The sequence below is a fragment of the Dermacentor albipictus genome, chromosome 4, assembly GCF_038994185.2.
Source record: "Dermacentor albipictus isolate Rhodes 1998 colony chromosome 4, USDA_Dalb.pri_finalv2, whole genome shotgun sequence".
NCBI classification, from domain to species: domain Eukaryota; kingdom Metazoa; phylum Arthropoda; class Arachnida; order Ixodida; family Ixodidae; genus Dermacentor; species Dermacentor albipictus.
Window position 1 is genome coordinate 57,156,237 of NC_091824.1, and position 16,958 is coordinate 57,173,194.

The window sequence follows — 16,958 nt, forward strand, 5'->3', positions numbered from 1 at the left end:
ATCCTAATGTAAAGAAAAAGCTGTTTGTGAAAATTTAGACGGACAAAATTAATGTGACGCCCTTAATTTCCTACGCCGTCTGTGCCAGGAGAGTAAACACAATGAGATTAATTATGTCACTTCTTTTAACTTGTTATGAGAGACGGATGTTCGCTAAATCATTAATATGCTCATTGTAAAGGAATGCAAACAAACGGAAAAACAACACCTGGACACCAGAAATGCTTGTTGTGCGCTGGTGGTGCACCATATCTTGTGACGTCCATGTGTCCAAGCGCCTGTGGTGTCTAGGTGTTTCGTGCTAATCTGTTTGAGCTCCTTTACAATGAATCTGTACCAAGTAGCCCAGCTCTTTGCTATGTTCCATTAATTGCTAAAACGCCTTACCTCACTAAACGTTCGTTGTAATTATTATTGGTCGTGTTTAAAAGTATTATTACATAACCTAAATTTATGGAACAATCGGAGATGCTTATTACGTATTTCACTCAGTTCTATTCTCGCATAGTACATCTGTTTATTGAATTAATCCTTACAGATATTTATAAATATGAATGTGAAAGGAAGGGAGCTTTACTGTCCTCCACTTTACTAGCTGCCATCTTCGACCTCTTAGCCTCTGATGTGTCATGATAAGTTATCATTTGATATGGAACCTGCGATGCAAACTCGGTGAAAAAAAGTTCCGATGTTTTGTCGGCGATCAGTATTCTTCTATCAGAAAAAAACATTTGTAACATTTACTTTAGACACCTTTTGGTGCCAGGACATTACAGCATGAGATTGAGTATACAAAAGCTCAAAAGCACATAGGTGCAATAATTAGTGACACTTCAGTCCAGAGAACGAGTAAAAACTTTAAGGCCAAAATTATTGCTTCTGGATGAGAACAATAGTCATAGCATTTAACTGACTATTGCCATAATGACGCTGATTGAAATAGGTTAACAAGAAAAAAATATTTGCATTCCGAAAGCGTTGCACAGAGTTGCACAAATCTTCAGCACCTAGATTATTGCTAGAGTCTAACCACATGGCAGGCAGGCAGACAGGCAATCAATCAATCAATCAATCAATCAATCAATCAATCAATCAATCAATCAACCACAACAATGCAATCACATGGCATGGCAATGCATTCAGAAATGTCTCAACTGAAGCCTTTGGAAAGCTACACTCTAAGAGAAAATAAAGCTTGTAATATGAAAATACTACTTTTACCCGTCATATCTGCTTACAACATAGTTTCTACATTAGGAATTGCGTAATGTTTGACTGAGAACTATGAAGTTGTAGCACAGTACTTTTTTGTTCATCCTAATATGCAGTGATAATTACCTAGGAAAACAGTCGTGATACTGAAGAACCAGAAAACAACTTACGCGTGAAAATGGGTTGTAAACTCGATACACTGACAGCACAATATCAATGTGCGACCAATATTCTGTGAACACTGAACAGTGCCTAAATGTTCTGTAAAACGCTGCATTTCTTGAATGCACGGCATGTGTAATCACTGTGCAAAACTGAGATGCACTCTTAAGAACTTAGATTAACATTACACAGTCGGTTTGTGATTTCATATATTCTATTTTTGTAGTAACCTGATATACCCAAGATATATCCCACCAGTTTCAGCTGCTATGACTGACAAGCTTTAGATTTTTTGCAGTGTTCACAATTTCCTGCTCGTTTTTTTTTTCAGATTATACCGAGGCTTCCATTGAACTTGATGATAGCTATTATTTCATTGAATTCAGCTTTGTGAAGTATTTTTCTCAAAAGGCATGATACAACACAGTTTTGTACACCTTATACAATTCTTGTTGTGGGTATTTCACACTGCGTACATATATCACATAATATAAGACTCGTTCGGTGAGCGAATGAATGGCAAACAACTTTGAGAGCAGGTATGGTGCATGAAAGTTTATCAGTTATTGAATAATATGTCTAATACTTGTCACATAGATGCACTTTTATGCAATCATATGAATGTGATAATCAATGCTGATATCGTCTGAGAGTGCAACACCTGAGAACTTTTTTTTTCTGTGTTCGTTGGCGGCTCGCTCTCAATAACATATATACGATTGGTCATTCACTTCAGTACAGCAATGTTGATAGCTTATCGCTCAATTCTGTGAAACGTCTCAAGATTTGTACCATGACAAGGCTGTAATCAAGCGTTGTTGCAACGCATCCACATCGTTAGCATTTCTTACATTTAAATAAATTCCAGAGTAGTGCGCTAATCGCTTGGCGGTAAAAGGTATTCGTTGCGATGCTGTTTATGTCAATTAAGAACGATATGCCACCAGTGCCCAATCTCCAGTCTCTGTCGCACCCCTGAAGCCTCTTCTACAAGGGTGCATTCGTGAAGTCCGACTGTAAATGAATATTTCCTTTCAGTAAGCTTCATATGTTATTGCTTCACGCTGAAAGTATTCAATCGCCAACCTGGACATAACGCAGTACTTTAACAAAACAGAATTAGTGCGTTTTAGAGTATAGTTGACCTTAAAGGGGCAGAGGTTTCCTGTAACAACATTTACGATGTTTCCTGCTTACGGGAACTTAAGCACAGCTCGAAAGAGTTTAGACTATAATAACGAGACATTTCTTTATTAATATAATGCAAAGAGATCTTAAGAACTCTTCGTAGTTCTAGAGTTAGGTTCACGGAAAGTTGCCTTTGTTCTCTGAGAAAAATCCAAAACATACTATTGAAAACTGCATGATGCATTCTCTCAATTCTCTCCAGTAAATAATGCGTTTTAACCGCATTGTGCACTGGTGCTTGTAGAAATTAAATAGCTCCATAATATAGCTCCATACAGATTCTTAATTTCCATACAGAATTTTTTTATTGCCTCTCAATGCAAACATTTACTTCCCGTATGTTATCTGTATGTGCATTCTGTGTCTTTTTAATCTGTGTTCTGTTACTATTCCTTACTCTATAAGAATATGCGAGGCTGGATTCACATTTTCCCGCTAATTCCTGGGAAAGGTGCATAAAAGGTGCCATGATCTTCGAATCTATATCGTCATTTTTGTGCATTTATAATGTAGGATTCGATGTAGTAATTTGAATTGAGTAATGGATTGGCAATTTCAGAATCCTTATTGAAGGCGAGGTTCGTTTCTTGAATGCAATAATTAGACAAATGCAGGCATGCTAGACTGTCTACGCTGCACGACGAACTTTCTTTTCTTATAAATAATGACTTGATAATACAACACTCGCGGCTTTGTTGGCATTGAATTTACGCTGGATAAATCATGACACTTGATGCTTAGCGCGAGGAAGTTGACAAATGCGTCAGTTGCCTGCGTAGTGAGGCAGTGCTGTAGTCCCTGTGGATCGCTAATATATGCGGCAAGTGCAACATTGAGAAAGGTCATTAGTGTGCAACCGTCTGTCTTTATTAGACGTGGAGATGTAAAGAAAGTGAAATGCCAGGGCAATAAGGCAAACTCTCCAAGTAAAGTTAACCTATACTCTATGACTACAGCGTCTACATGCTTGTTTGCAATGTATTCCGTAATTACGATGAACATAAATAAGCTTATTATATTTGTGACCTTCCACAATTGAATGTGGCAGGCACTTTTCTCACCGTTTTGGTCTTGGACTTATTCTCGTGCAGGCGTCTTGTCAGGCATCTCGTCCATCGTCTTGTGGCCTCTGCACAAAGTAAACAGGAGCGGTTAGTAAGTGGTCATAAAATGGCAGCTCATATTTGTAATAGGATGCCTTAGTGATCACTTACTTGCATAATGCCGGTCTACTGTTCTTTTTTAGCATTTTACTATAATGATCAATTACTTTTCGATTTGCTAGCAACTACTTAAGTTAACACACAGGAGTGATTCAGTGCTACCATTATTCATACGAAGAGACAAACTATAAAACGCCAGGTGGCATATTTGTGCCGACCCAGTGAAGTACCGCCGTTGCCCATTAACTATTTCTCCTGAACATGATGTCTCTATGAAGGTCTTAAATGAACATATTTAAACACTCAAGTATCAAATCGCATTATTCCCACTTATATAACCTTTTTATTTAAGAAATATAACATCACATTGAACAAAGCGCTGTTTAACAAGTTCTCTTGGCACGATAATAAGAATGAAACATTTATTTGATGGATCTAATCGAATCGTCAGTAAATTGCTTTTATGTAGGGGATATAATAATTACTCCTGATATTGACAAGCATACGCTATGTTATTAAAAATGATAAAAATACAACACGATCTCACACGCACGCTGACATTATTTGTCGTCTTGAGCAACTTGATATAGAGAGCCGGTCAAATGTGTAGCGATTCCTTTCACTCGAATCGATTCCGTTCTTATCTTCCACCCCTCACGGACGTCCAATTGTGGTGTGAACGCATAAGGAGCGCTACTCAGACCACTGACGAAGCCGAAGAGGAAAACAAGGGAAATATAATCGTTGCAGTATTCTAACCAAGTTTCCATAACGCAAAATATATTTGGGGAAACAAAGTACGTTGTGTTAACATTTGGTAACAGCGCTTCGAGAGCTCTATTTTCCCCTTCGTATGGAATAGACTTGGAATAAATGCTTCCATTTAAGAGAAGAACACATTCAAAACTTGTGTGTGTGTGTGTGTGTGTGTGTGTGTGTGTGTGTGTGTGTGTGTGTGTGTGTGTGTGTGTGTGTGTGTGTGTGTGTGTGTGTGTGTGTGTGTGTGTGTCATGAGCAGCTCAAAGAAAACGTTTTGTCAGTGCATTTATCAGACTTGTATTATATGAGCTGGAATGCCGCACCTGCGAACAAGGAGCAGCGGGCAACAGGGAACGCTGCAAGCTTACCTGCTAATTTGTTACATTCTGCTCTGTGTGCGGAGCAAGAAATTGAAAGCCAAGTGAAGCATCCAAATAACGTTTGGGAAAAGTTCCATTTCTCCGACACTAAGCCCACAGGCTAAGCAGGCAAGTTGACGGTGCGAATGAGTTAAATGGTTGTAAAGAAGTTATGGTCAGCAGGAAAATGTTTATTTAAGGACTCACAGCACGACCAGGCAGAATTATAGAATGTATAGTTCTGACAACGCAAAAATTTCGAAACGTGGGCTTTCTACAAACTGGTGCATGGGAGATAGGATGAATATATATATATATATATATATATATATAACAATGCATGGAGGATAATGCAGATAGAACGAAGTAAGAGTGAGGTGAACAGCAATAATTTAGATATATGACTAAACATCCGATCAAAGAATAGCGTTACCGCAACACACCGGGCGAGAAAGAACACATAACTATTATTGCAATATTTCTAACACTGTCTTAACGTTCTTACAATTGGTACCACCTAGGGAAAGCATTATTTAAGAACCCTTCTGCCACGAAAGATATATATTCAAGTGGCAGCTGCATTCGGAGGATACCTGTGCTAAGCCACTTGGCTTTTAGAGAAGCGATGATTATACTTTTTTGATGTATATGTAGTTCTCCATAATTATTTCAAAATAAAAGGCATAACGACGCTGCAAAATCGAAGTATTATGTTTCCCTGTCAGCACTCGTACTTTGCTGTTGTTGAGTCAGCGATCCATAATTAGGCAATCTAATGTTCGCATGCTTCGTTTTGATGGCACCTAATTGGCTCGGATTATAGACTTTCTCGGTCGCCTTCAGTACATATTCTTTCTCTGCTGTTCTTTCATGGTTAAAGGTACAATTATTTTTCTTTATAAGGCATCCATTTCTGACCGTGCCTAAACATTCCGACTGAGTGTAGAGGCGAACGCTAAAAAAAATCCTGAAGACAGCGCAGTATTGGTGAGGTGGCATTTTTGCATTTGACCTACATAAGTAAACGGTGAGAATCGCGTCGTAAGATGTAATGAGCTAATTAATCAACAGAAATATTGTTTTTACATTTGTTATTACGAACACACGGGTCCTTGCGAAAGCGGTACTGAAGGCACTCGAGGGATTTTTATTCACCTAGAATATTGAGGTCAGTGCGTGTTTCGAGGTTTTTGTCCCCGATTGTGGAGAGATATTTCCCGAAAATATTTTTCCTACACTTGAATATAATACCAAGCGCAATGCGAAGGTGATTCGTCGCATGTTTTGGCGACCAATATCTTGGACGTTGATCTAGTTCGAGAGTTTTCACTGAGCTGGATGCTCCGAGTGATCAGTTGGCTTGAATTTTATATTTGAAACGTGGTCCTTTGGGTGCCTAACCCACAAAATTCACTTGTGAACCTCTGGGCATTATTCACGTTATCAGGGATTGTGAAAGAGTTCCTTACGTGTACCGTTACTTGCATACGCTTCCAAATATAGCTGGTTAGCCTGTAGCACTGTTTCTTGAAACTTTTGGCATGTAGTATTGGATGGAAGGCTCAGAATGTGCACGTCCAGTGTACACTGGTTAGAATGAAGGCTCGATATCGTTCAATATTTTAATCCGACTAAGCATCAGTCTTTAATCAGTTCATTATTCTGTAAAGTATTCTTATTTATGTTCATGCCAAAACATTTACGAACAAACAGAACCAACCGGATATTACGTTCAGTGGCTTGAAGAAGGCTATGCAATTGAAATAGAGTCTTGGGGGAGATGCGATATAATCGTGAGCCCGTAATCGAATGATTAATTGGCGAATATGTTATGTTCATTTCCATAAACAAAACGACATAAATGAAAATTCACACAACTGTTCTTTGTAATGCACTCCTAAGCTTAAATTCTTGCTGTTAAGTAAATGGTGCTTACAAAAAAAAAAAAAACTGCATTGCAGTGTAGCCACCTTTGTGTAACTTGGTCTGCTACGTATCCAGTGCTAGTTTTGTAGAGTGTAGCTAAATTTCCTTGTATCGTCTACTTCACTCACAGTTGCAGGGCTATGTAGGGAATATGCTTAAATGCCAACACTAATGTCGACAACTATAGAAGAACTCACAGAGACTACTTCAACCCTGGAATTACTTTATGGACCTGCACAGATGAAATTACGTTTGCCCGAAGTCCTCATGGAACAATGCGGAGGGTAATTGGTGAGCCTATTTTGTAGCACTATAGTAATACGTCCAAGTGCACTCAAAATGCCAAACGATGACGCCGCTGTCTTACTGAAAAATTCAACATGCCATGAGAGCATCCTTATTTTCGCGACCGTTAAAAAGGGTTTAATAATGGCTTCTTTAAAGAACGAACACTGGAGTAAGAACCAGGCATTTATGTTGTATTTGTTGATTATATCATGAGTCAAGAATTACACCTTAGCGCCGAATGTGATCGAAATAATCTCACAGACACAGATGGAAACAATTATAAATCTGGTCATATAGGGGCTTGCGAACTCGCATAAGTACGAACACTTGACTTTGTTGTGTTCCCGGTGAGTATTGCACAATACCGCATCCCTCGCACAATCACTGAAGCTCGCACAATCACTGATATTGCGCAATTCCTCGACAAATCAAATCTTCCAAGCAGAGCTCTTATTTTTTTGATGGGAACTGGCGTATTTCGGTCGTCACAGAGAGGTGCAGTCAGTTGTGGAACTCTTGCGTCAGAGCACTGTATATTTATTGTCTGCGATAGGTTCTCATCCAAGCACTGGCGTTTAGCCAAGGGTTTATATATTACAGCGCGGAAGAGAACGAAATGATCCATTTCCAGTAAGAACCTCTCTTTGCTCATCTTCATGACCCCTCGTCTTCATGTTTTCTTTGGAAGTATCTCTGAAAATCTGAACATCCTCACGTGTCAACGAGCAGGCCATTTACTATTGCAATCCATTAAAATATTGTCAGCAGATATTTATCTTCCGACGCGTAGGAACCACAAATTGCATACATGAATTCACAGATTCGACCAGCCTGTTTATCGACTCGCACAGCTAATTCATTTAACCCGCCACTTGTAGCCGGCACCGCATGTCTGATCAGTGAACGGTTCAGCGCCAGAAATAAATTGTGCCGTTGCAGACTGGCTCATTGCGTATTCTGGTGAAATGTAGCCCCCTAACGCGCTCCTTGGTCTGTCAAGGCTACCCGTTTAACCAATGGACTGTAGGTTACTAAACGTGCCCGCAGGCGGAAACTGGCCGCGCCTGCTTGTTGACACTTTGCCCACTGCATAGTTTCTAGTAATTTACTGCAGCTTTCAATGGGCATTGCGTATGCCCATGTGGATATTTATGAGACCCGCAACTTCTTATAGTTGGCTCTAGCTTGTACGTTTTCTTTTTATATATGTCACTTCTTTCGACCATCAGAGTAACGAATTATAGTCCCATCATGCCTGTGCACATAAATCTCCTTGCTTTTGTCGACAAGTTGTTTCGTAAAGCCTATGCCATTCTTGTACCCTAGCAACTGTTAAGTTAACAAAAAAGGAACCTTACGCAAGATAAAAAATATCAAACCAATAGGATTACCCATTAGCACCCGCGTTAGCTGATGCTTCATGTAGACGGTAGAATAAGAACACTATTAGATGCATAACACACGACTGTCATTGCTCAAGTAGTGCGGACATCAAACGCTCAATATACATAAAGCTCGTAAGAGTCAACAAATCAAATCAAGTTAATTAGCTCGCTGTCGCAAGCAAATCCGGTAAGACTGTCAACGCACATCTCTCTTCGGTAGGGCATAAGCATGGACCCAGTTATTCCCGTCATAGAAAAATATCATCTGTTCCAAGCGACCTACCACGAAAACGTACTCGCAGTTGATCACGATGTCCATGACAAAGGGCTCAACTAGGAGCGTTCGATTTCTGATTGTGCACCAGTATTTGTGCTCCTCACGCTGCTGCGTCGAATACGTTGCGGATAGCAAGGGATTTCGCCCTCGCTGTTCAGCAGATTGCAGACGATTCACTTAGCAACAGCTGCATTCCAAGCGTGTTGGTTGCAGGTGTGGGTAGAGAGAGAGAGAGATGTCGCCATTGGATGAATAGGAAAACTAAAATAAAAATAAATAATAAACCGACGCTCGGTCTCTTTTTTTCTTTTTTGTTCGCCGTTTTATCAACGGCGCTGTGTTCGTCTGTGGTCTTTGTTATCTCCGGGTATCATCTTGCATCTGGAGGGCGAGCGCTTTGGCAGCGCGCAGCAGACCACCGAGGCGGCGTCTTCAAACGACTCGGCGTAACCTAACGTTTGCATTGCCGTCACGCTTGGGAAACAAAACAACTAACGAAGAAAGAAGTGGCAACGAATGGCGATCAAGCCTCGGAGGTCGGCGCGAGGCAGTAGATATCCGCAAGGGCGACACAGCGTGGCGGTGAGTGTGTGTATACGCAAGCCGGAGCGTTCTCGGTTCTGAATGGCTCATTCAAAAACGGCTCCCGCGTGCCTGCGTTCTTCGGCAGGTGCGTTCGTGGCTACATTGCGGCATCCTTTTTTTGACTGCAGTCGAACTCGCCGCTTACGTCGTTTCCCGAAGGCAGGGGTGTATGGCGAAGAAGAAAGTGATCGGCCCCCTTATGGCTGCAACATCGGAGCCGGCGGAGCTAAGGTTCGTTGCGAGCGTACCGCGTTCTCACCCGTGGCCGGCATTCTCCCCCAGAGGGCCAAAGTTTGTTTTCTCGCCGAGTCTCGAAGCTGGGCAAATAATCTCGACCTGGAAACGCTCCGATCGCGACCTTGGACAGACGTTGTGCTTCAATCGACCAGACTTCCGCCGGATGAGGCAGTTTTTTGTATTATTATTATTCGAGGGTACGTCCCTGTCGTGTTCGCCATTTTGATATAGACCGAGCGAGCGTGAGGCTATGAATTCTCTTTTAATAAACGCGTGGTCGTTGGGAATCAAAGCAACTTGAGACTCGCCCTGTGTGCTCTTTTCGTATTTTGTTCATGTTCGGGTGGTATGCAATGAACTTTGTAAATACGTGTCAGCCCATCGTGCTTATTATCGGGAGCCGCCGTAAAAGGCTTTTACCTAAATATTTGAAAAGACTCGCTTCCCTAAGAGCCGGTACTGAAGGGCTTTATTGATAGAGGGGGCTGTTTGCAAAAGTATTAGAAACGAAAGAAAAACAATCAGACCTTAATGAATTCGAAACAATGAAAACGACAATACTGTAGCCTTGAGATAGACAATAACAAATGACGAATTTATGGGAGTGTGATAGAAATAAGCCAGCGCTGTCATAAAAGCAAGCATATGTTTTGAAGAGTATTACTTAAGTGTTTAATTTTGTGCAGTCATCGCATTCCCAAAATACCAAAACATCGAAATGTTGTGAGCGATTGCCCTTTCCTACTGCAAATGAGATTTGCGTCGGGATTCGAGTCCGGTTGCAGCGCTAATCATGTGCAACTGATTAGTGAGTAAGAACATTCAGAAAATGCTAATCCAATGTAAGCCGGTGGCTTTATATGTAATAAAATGGTAATGCTAAGAAATGAATTAAAGCTTGGAATATGCAATGTTTCTAAACATATCACTAAGGGCCGATCTAAACTTAGCTGTTCAGTGGTGTGAGACTGCAGGGGAAATGTTTCTGGATGGCAAAGTGGTTGATCGACATTTATGACAAGTATATTTCTCTTTTCGCAAAGAGTTTCTCGATTTTACTTGTAACATTTGCTCAGTGAAGTACGCTGTTCAAGGACATTTCCTAGGAATGGGCGATGCTTGTTCGGATTAAAGTAATAAATACAGCTATAATTGTTACGTTAGGCTCGGAAAGTTTACGAACATTCCAAATCATAAAATACGTTTTTTGTGTTTGTTTTTGGAAACGACTTCGGGAAATACGCAAGCTAAGTCTTTGATATTTAACGATTATTCTCATTAGCGGTTGATATTTCTTGTGATTACTGGACAGGCAGTGCATACTTACAGACTACGCGAACGCATTTCACAAATGCTGGAGAGAGAGAGAGAGAATGAAGAGGAAAGGCAGGGAGGTTAACCAGATATGAGTCTCCGGTTTGCTACCCTACACTGGGGATGGGGGATAGGGGTTAGAAAGATGACAGAGAGGGAAACGCAAAAAAAAAAACGAACGCGCACACATGGAGACACACACACAAAAAGCGTTCCAGTTAAAGTCGTTCACACAGGCCGGTAGATCGCAAGAAGCGCAAAAGCGCTTGCACGGCCTTCTTCTGTGACGGTAGGTCCTTTCGATGTTGCAGAATTCTTTTTTCGGATAGCGGTTGGTCGTCCAGTTGGTCTAGTTCCTGGCTGAGGCATGCCCTCTGTGGACTGTACTGCGGGCAGGTGCACAAAATATGGCCAATTGATTCTTCATGGCCGCAGTGGTCACAGGTTGGGGTGTCGGTCATCCCTATGCGGAAGGCATAGGCTTTAGTAAAGGCAACGCCCAACCAAAGTCGATATAAAAGCGTGGCGTCTCTACGGCGAAGCTGTGATGGCGCTCGAAGACTTAATGTTGGATCAAGCGAGTGCAGTCGCGGATTTCTTAAATGTGGCTCATTCCATTGCGACGCGGTGCACTGCCGAGCAAGTAGGCGGAGCTTCCGTGCAGCGTCAGTTCTAGAAAGAGGAATGGGGACGTGGCGCTCCTCAGTATGGGCTGAGCGGGCAGCGTGATCCGCCCGTTCATTGCCGACAATCCCGCAGTGACTTGGAAGCCACTGAAAGGTTATGTCGTGGCCTGCATCACTTATATGGTGTAATGTCTCTGTAATATGGAATATTAGTTGTTCGTGCGGTCCGCGTCGTAAAGGTGACAGTAGAGACTGCAGTGCCGCCTTCGAGTCACAGAATATTGTCCATTTGTGTGGCGGTTCATCACCAATGTGATGAAGAGCAGTAAAGAGCGCTGCGAGCTCTGCTGCTGTCGATGTTGTCGCGTGGGTCGTCTTAAATTTGATTGTTGTAGCTTTCGCTGGTATGACGACTGCCGCCGCGGAGCTGCTTGGAAGGACAGATCCATCAGTGTAAATATGCGTAGAGTCACGGTAGTTCTCGTACAAATATAGTAGCGTGAGCTGTCTAAGGGCTGGTGATGACAGATCAGCTTTTTTCGAGATACCAGGTATTGCGAGGTTGATTTTCGGCTGAGCGAGGCACCATGGAGGGATCGAAGGTCTCGCAGCCGGAGTGAAACAAGCTGGCAATGATTCATCATATGCCGTTATCGTTTGGCTGAAAGATGCGTGTGGCCTGTCCGCCGGTAGAGAGGCTAAATGGTGACGAGGAGTCCTGGCTAGATGCCTTATATGGGTCCTGAGTACTTCAATTTCAATGTGGGTCTTGACAAGGTGGTCTCTAGCGATTGCTATCGTAGCCACTGTTGAAGCACTCTGAGGCAGGCCTAGACAGATCCGGAGCACTTGACCCTGAAGACTTTGTATAGTGCGTAGATTCGTTTTGCCTGTGTTGTTTATTGCTGGCAAGCTGTATCGCAGAAATCCCAGAAAAAGCACCCTGTACAGTTGTAACATGGCACTAGGCGACATTCCCCAGGTCTTGCCAGCGAAAAATTTGAACAGGTGGCATATGCCTGTCAACCGTTTTTTCACGTAAGATATGTGTGGGCTCCATGACAAGTCCCTGTCGATTATGACACCTAGAAACTTGTACGATCGGACCCGTCGTATTACTTGGCCATTTATCGTTACACTGTAGTTTGCCATGGGTTTGCGCGTAAATGGCACCAGTGCGCATTTCTCGGAGGAAATTTCGAGGCCTCGATTACGGAGGTAGACAGCAGTTTGTGTCGCGGCTTTCTGAATTCTCGCTCGCAGCTGTAGGCGTGTTACTGCAGATGTCCATATGCAGATGTCATCCGCGTACATTGATAGCCTGACTGTGGTTGGCACGTCCTCAAGGAGAGCAATTAGTGTTAGATTGAATAACACGGGGCTAAGTACACCGCCCTGAGGGACGCCGCGGTAGCTATAATGTAGAGAAGTATGGCCTTCCTCGGTGCTTACAAAAAAGGATCGCATGGATAGATAGCTCCGTATCCATTGAAACATCCGACCACCCACTCCTACCTCTGCGAGAGCAGAGAGGATGGCTTCATGCGTAACGTTGTCATACGCCCCTTTAACGTCGAGGAATAAGGATGCGCAGAGACGCTTACGGCGTTTCTCATGTTGAATGTAGGTGACCAGGTCGACGACGTTATCGATCGATGATCGACCGCGTCGGAAGCCCGCCATGGCATCTGGGTAGGTGTTGTGGTACTCCAAGTACCACTCCAGGCGTCCTAGGATCATCCTCTCCATTACTTTGCCCACACAGCTCGCCAAAGCGATCGGGCGATATGAGGAGAGCTCCAACAGCGACTTGCCAGGCTTCAGCAGTGGAACAAGGCGACTTGTCTTCCAGGTTGTTGGTAGCGTGCCATTTCTCCAAGATTCATTGTACACCTCAAGAAGAACCTCTCTCGCTCGCTCCCCCAGGTGACACAAAGCTCGGTAGGAAATTCCGTCAGGTCCTGGCGCTGATGTGCGGCTACACAAAGCTAATGCTGCCTTAAGTTCGTGGATCGAGAATGGTAGATCCAACCGGTGATCACGTGGTGGCGGACAGCTGCTCGAAGGCGATGGAATGTTGGTAGCTGTGAGTTGGCCGGATAATATGGCGCAGAAATCCTCTGCCACGTCAATCTCCGATCTCTTTTGAGAGAGGGCAAGTGCCTTGAATGGGAATCGCTGTACGGGAAGTGTCCGCAGTCCGCGCACCGTTCTCCATAGTTGCGATAAAGGCTTGCGTGGATCTAGCGACTCACAGAAGGCAGCCCAACGTTGCGATTCGAGCTTGTCTAACCGGCGTTGTATCTTCTTTTGCGTGCGCCTGGCGGTCCGTAGATCGTCCATTGTTTTCGTACGTCGGTATCTTCGTTCAGCACATCGTCGGATTGCTCGAAGTCGTTCTAGTTCCACATCATAATCATTAAGTTTCGAGGAGCATGTTAGAGTACGCATAGTGTCTTGCACCACGCTCTTGATTGCCTCTTCCAAGTCGAAAGATGGATTGGCGTCGCAGTGTTCTTCCATAATAGACTGAAATTTAGGCCAGTCCACTCTTTGGATCGTATCCCGTATTTTGGAAGCGGTCAATCCTCTGATCTTGATGTACGTGGGGATATGGTCGCTTCCGTGCGTCTCTATGTCCACAAACCACCCTGCACGTCTGACTAGGCTTCGCGAGACGAAAGCCAAGTCAAGACAGCTGCTGTACGTGGACCCACGTAAGAACGTAGGACTTCCATCATTCATCAGCCAAAGTTCATTACTGGAGGCGAAAGATACCAGAGCTCTGCCTCTTGCGTTGATGATCGGACTTCCCCAGAGTGTATGATGGGCGTTGAAATCTCCAGTGATGACCCAGGGATTGGAAGTTGAGGAAAGGATGTCTCGTAGTCTGTTGTAATCAAATCGACTTGACGGAGATAGGTAGGCGCCTATAAAAGTGAAGGCCAGATTCTTTTTCCTTACGTTTAGGCATATATATTGATTACTGTCATTAGGTGGTACAGGCTGATGAGTGTAGGTGAGGTCACGGCGAATGAACACCAAAACCTTACTGTTTTCATAAACAGCTGACGACATAAATGATTCATATCCAGAAAGCCTGATTTTGTTCGATAAGTTCGGCTCGCAAATGACGATAATGGGAAACATATTGGCGAACACGAAGCGACGGAAATCCGAAAGGCGCGCTCTGAGTCCGCGGGCATTCCACTGAAAAATAGCTGCTTGTCGGACCTCTTCCCTAAAAGACCGTGGCTGTGGAGCCATGATCTACTCAAGGGTTGCAAGCACCGGACTCAGAGCGTCCAGTACTTGAAGCGCACTTCTGGCAGACGGTGTGTGCATGTTGCTTAGCAGCACGCGAATGGCATTCATTAAAGGCCTAATAAGTGCTATCACTTGCTCATCTGTTTTCCGCGACTCCTCGGATACAGCACCTTGCTGTACTGGGGGCGGCTTCTTCTGCGGCTCTTCTGGCGGTCGTGTACGCGGAAGTGGCGGCCATTCCTTTGTGGAGAGAGATCTGGCAGTTTGCTCCCTTCCAACATTGGTGATCGGAGTGCTGGAAACGTCCGCTGATGATGATGCTTGACGAGGGGACTTTTCCTGAAAGCTTGATGTTTTCCGCCGTGAAGACCGTTGTCGGTGACGTCGTCTTCGCCGTACTTTCTCAGCGGCCTCTTTGTGGGTAGAGTTATCTCTCACCATTTGCTTAAGAATGGTGAACTCTTTCTTGATCTGGGGACAGTCTTTGGAAGAGGCGCAGTGATCACCTTGACAGTTAGGACACTTGAACGTGGTTGCGCTGCAGTTGTCTTCTGAATGGGGTGCGGCACATCGAGGGCACACGGCCGAATTTCTGCAAACACCCTTCACATGTCCAATCTTCTGACAATTGAAGCATTGCATTGGTCTTGGAATAAATGGTCGAACCTGGTGGCGAAAGTGGCCGACCTTCACGTAGGGTGGAAGGCAGTCGCCTTTGAAGGTTATCTTCACACAACGTGTGTTGCCGAGGCGACCAACATGCACAATCACGTTGTGTTCGCTTGCTGGTTTTATGAGAATTGGGAGGTCTGCATTAGATATTTCATTGTCAATGTCATAGATGACTCCAGTTATTGTGGCACCATTCGTTGGCACGATGGATCGGACCTTGATGTTTCCCAGCTGCGTTACATGTTGTAGTATGGTCAGTGCACTCGGGTTCATCACATCGATTGCCAGGATGTTTCGTCTAGTATTTATCCTGACATCCTTGATCTCATTTGGCACGGTGTTCTCTAGATACACGGAGAGTGCTTGCCTGTTCAGGATGCGCAGGTTGTCGGTAGCGTTCTGTGGCACAAACAGGATGGAGTGAGGCCATCGCTGAGGAGCTGTTTTCACAGTGTTCGAGCTGGACGCCGAAGATGAGTTGATAATTCTTCGTTTGGCCTTGCGGTACTGGACAAGTCGAAAGCTGTCCTCCGAGGACTCGTCACCTGATGCGCAGTACAGCTCTGTGTCCTCGCTACCACTTGACGTACTTCCTCGCTTCCTCGAACCGATGTCCGCGGGTGAACGGGAACCGGGAGGATCCTCGGGGTGTTGTACATCCATCACCGCGATGGAGGGGGCGGTAGACCCCACAGGTGCAGTAAGAAGTCCAGAAAAACACAGAGACGGGCGAGATGTGTTCCGCAAGAGAAGCACTTCGTCTTCCTCCCCAAATGCTGGAATGTGTCACTGAAAGTCCTGCTGTCACGACGGCAATGCTTACAACTATATTACGATATGCCCTGCATAGGATAAGGCCCGTTCATCTACTGAATAAAATAGATATAATAGAATTAAATAGACAATATAAATAAATAATAATAGAATTAGATAGATATAAGGTGTAACGCAACTTCGTGGAGTCACATAGCAGCGTAACAGTTTGAAGCACAGTGACTGTCTAATGTATTTCAGGGTGACATTCTTCGAAGTAATAGCAAACTGCAATGTGGACTCTCTTTATATTTCTCTATGGTTATTAAAAATAAGGTTACAACCCAGATGATTATGTGATTTTGCTGCATAAGGGAAAGTACTGGGGAACACCATACTAGCCCATAATAAAAAAAAAATAAGTTTTTCGGTGTCTTATTTCAGCAGAGCACTTCTTGTTGTAAGTACCAGGTCGATTACGTCGGAACGCGTTGAAGTAAATGAGTGCGCAAATGGCGTGACAGGGCCAAATTTTGTCTGTCATGCTTGGTTTTATTGCTATGAAGAGGTAACTAAAGTAACTTACGTAAGCCAGACCCATTGGAAATACCAACTGTAACGTCTTCAAAGTCCTTGTTTTAAAGCAACGCCGCTTCTCTGCAATCTTTCCTACACCTAATGGGTAACGGAAATGACTCGCGCTGACGGAATAACACGGAAAGGAACAGGCAACGGAGCCCGCGCCGCGTATGGCGTTAGCAAGACGGGTCTACTGACGTCACGTC

The 16,958-nt window shown here is 43.8% G+C and overlaps 1 protein-coding gene across 1 annotated transcript in view; it reads right to left on the bottom strand.

Moving 5' to 3' along the window:
- Nucleotides 1–16,180, bottom strand: part of LOC139059531 (uncharacterized) — a 41,249-nt gene extending 25,069 nt beyond the window's left edge. The window contains exons 1-2 of the mRNA XM_070537951.1: nt 14,919–16,180; nt 3,624–3,691 (exon numbers count right to left, since the gene is read on the bottom strand). Of these exons, the coding sequence (XP_070394052.1) occupies nt 3,624–3,691; nt 14,919–16,083 (1,233 nt within the window). The 5' untranslated portion in view covers nt 16,084–16,180. The remainder of the gene's footprint in view (nt 1–3,623; nt 3,692–14,918) is intronic.
- Between the last annotated feature and the right edge of the window lie 778 nt (nt 16,181–16,958).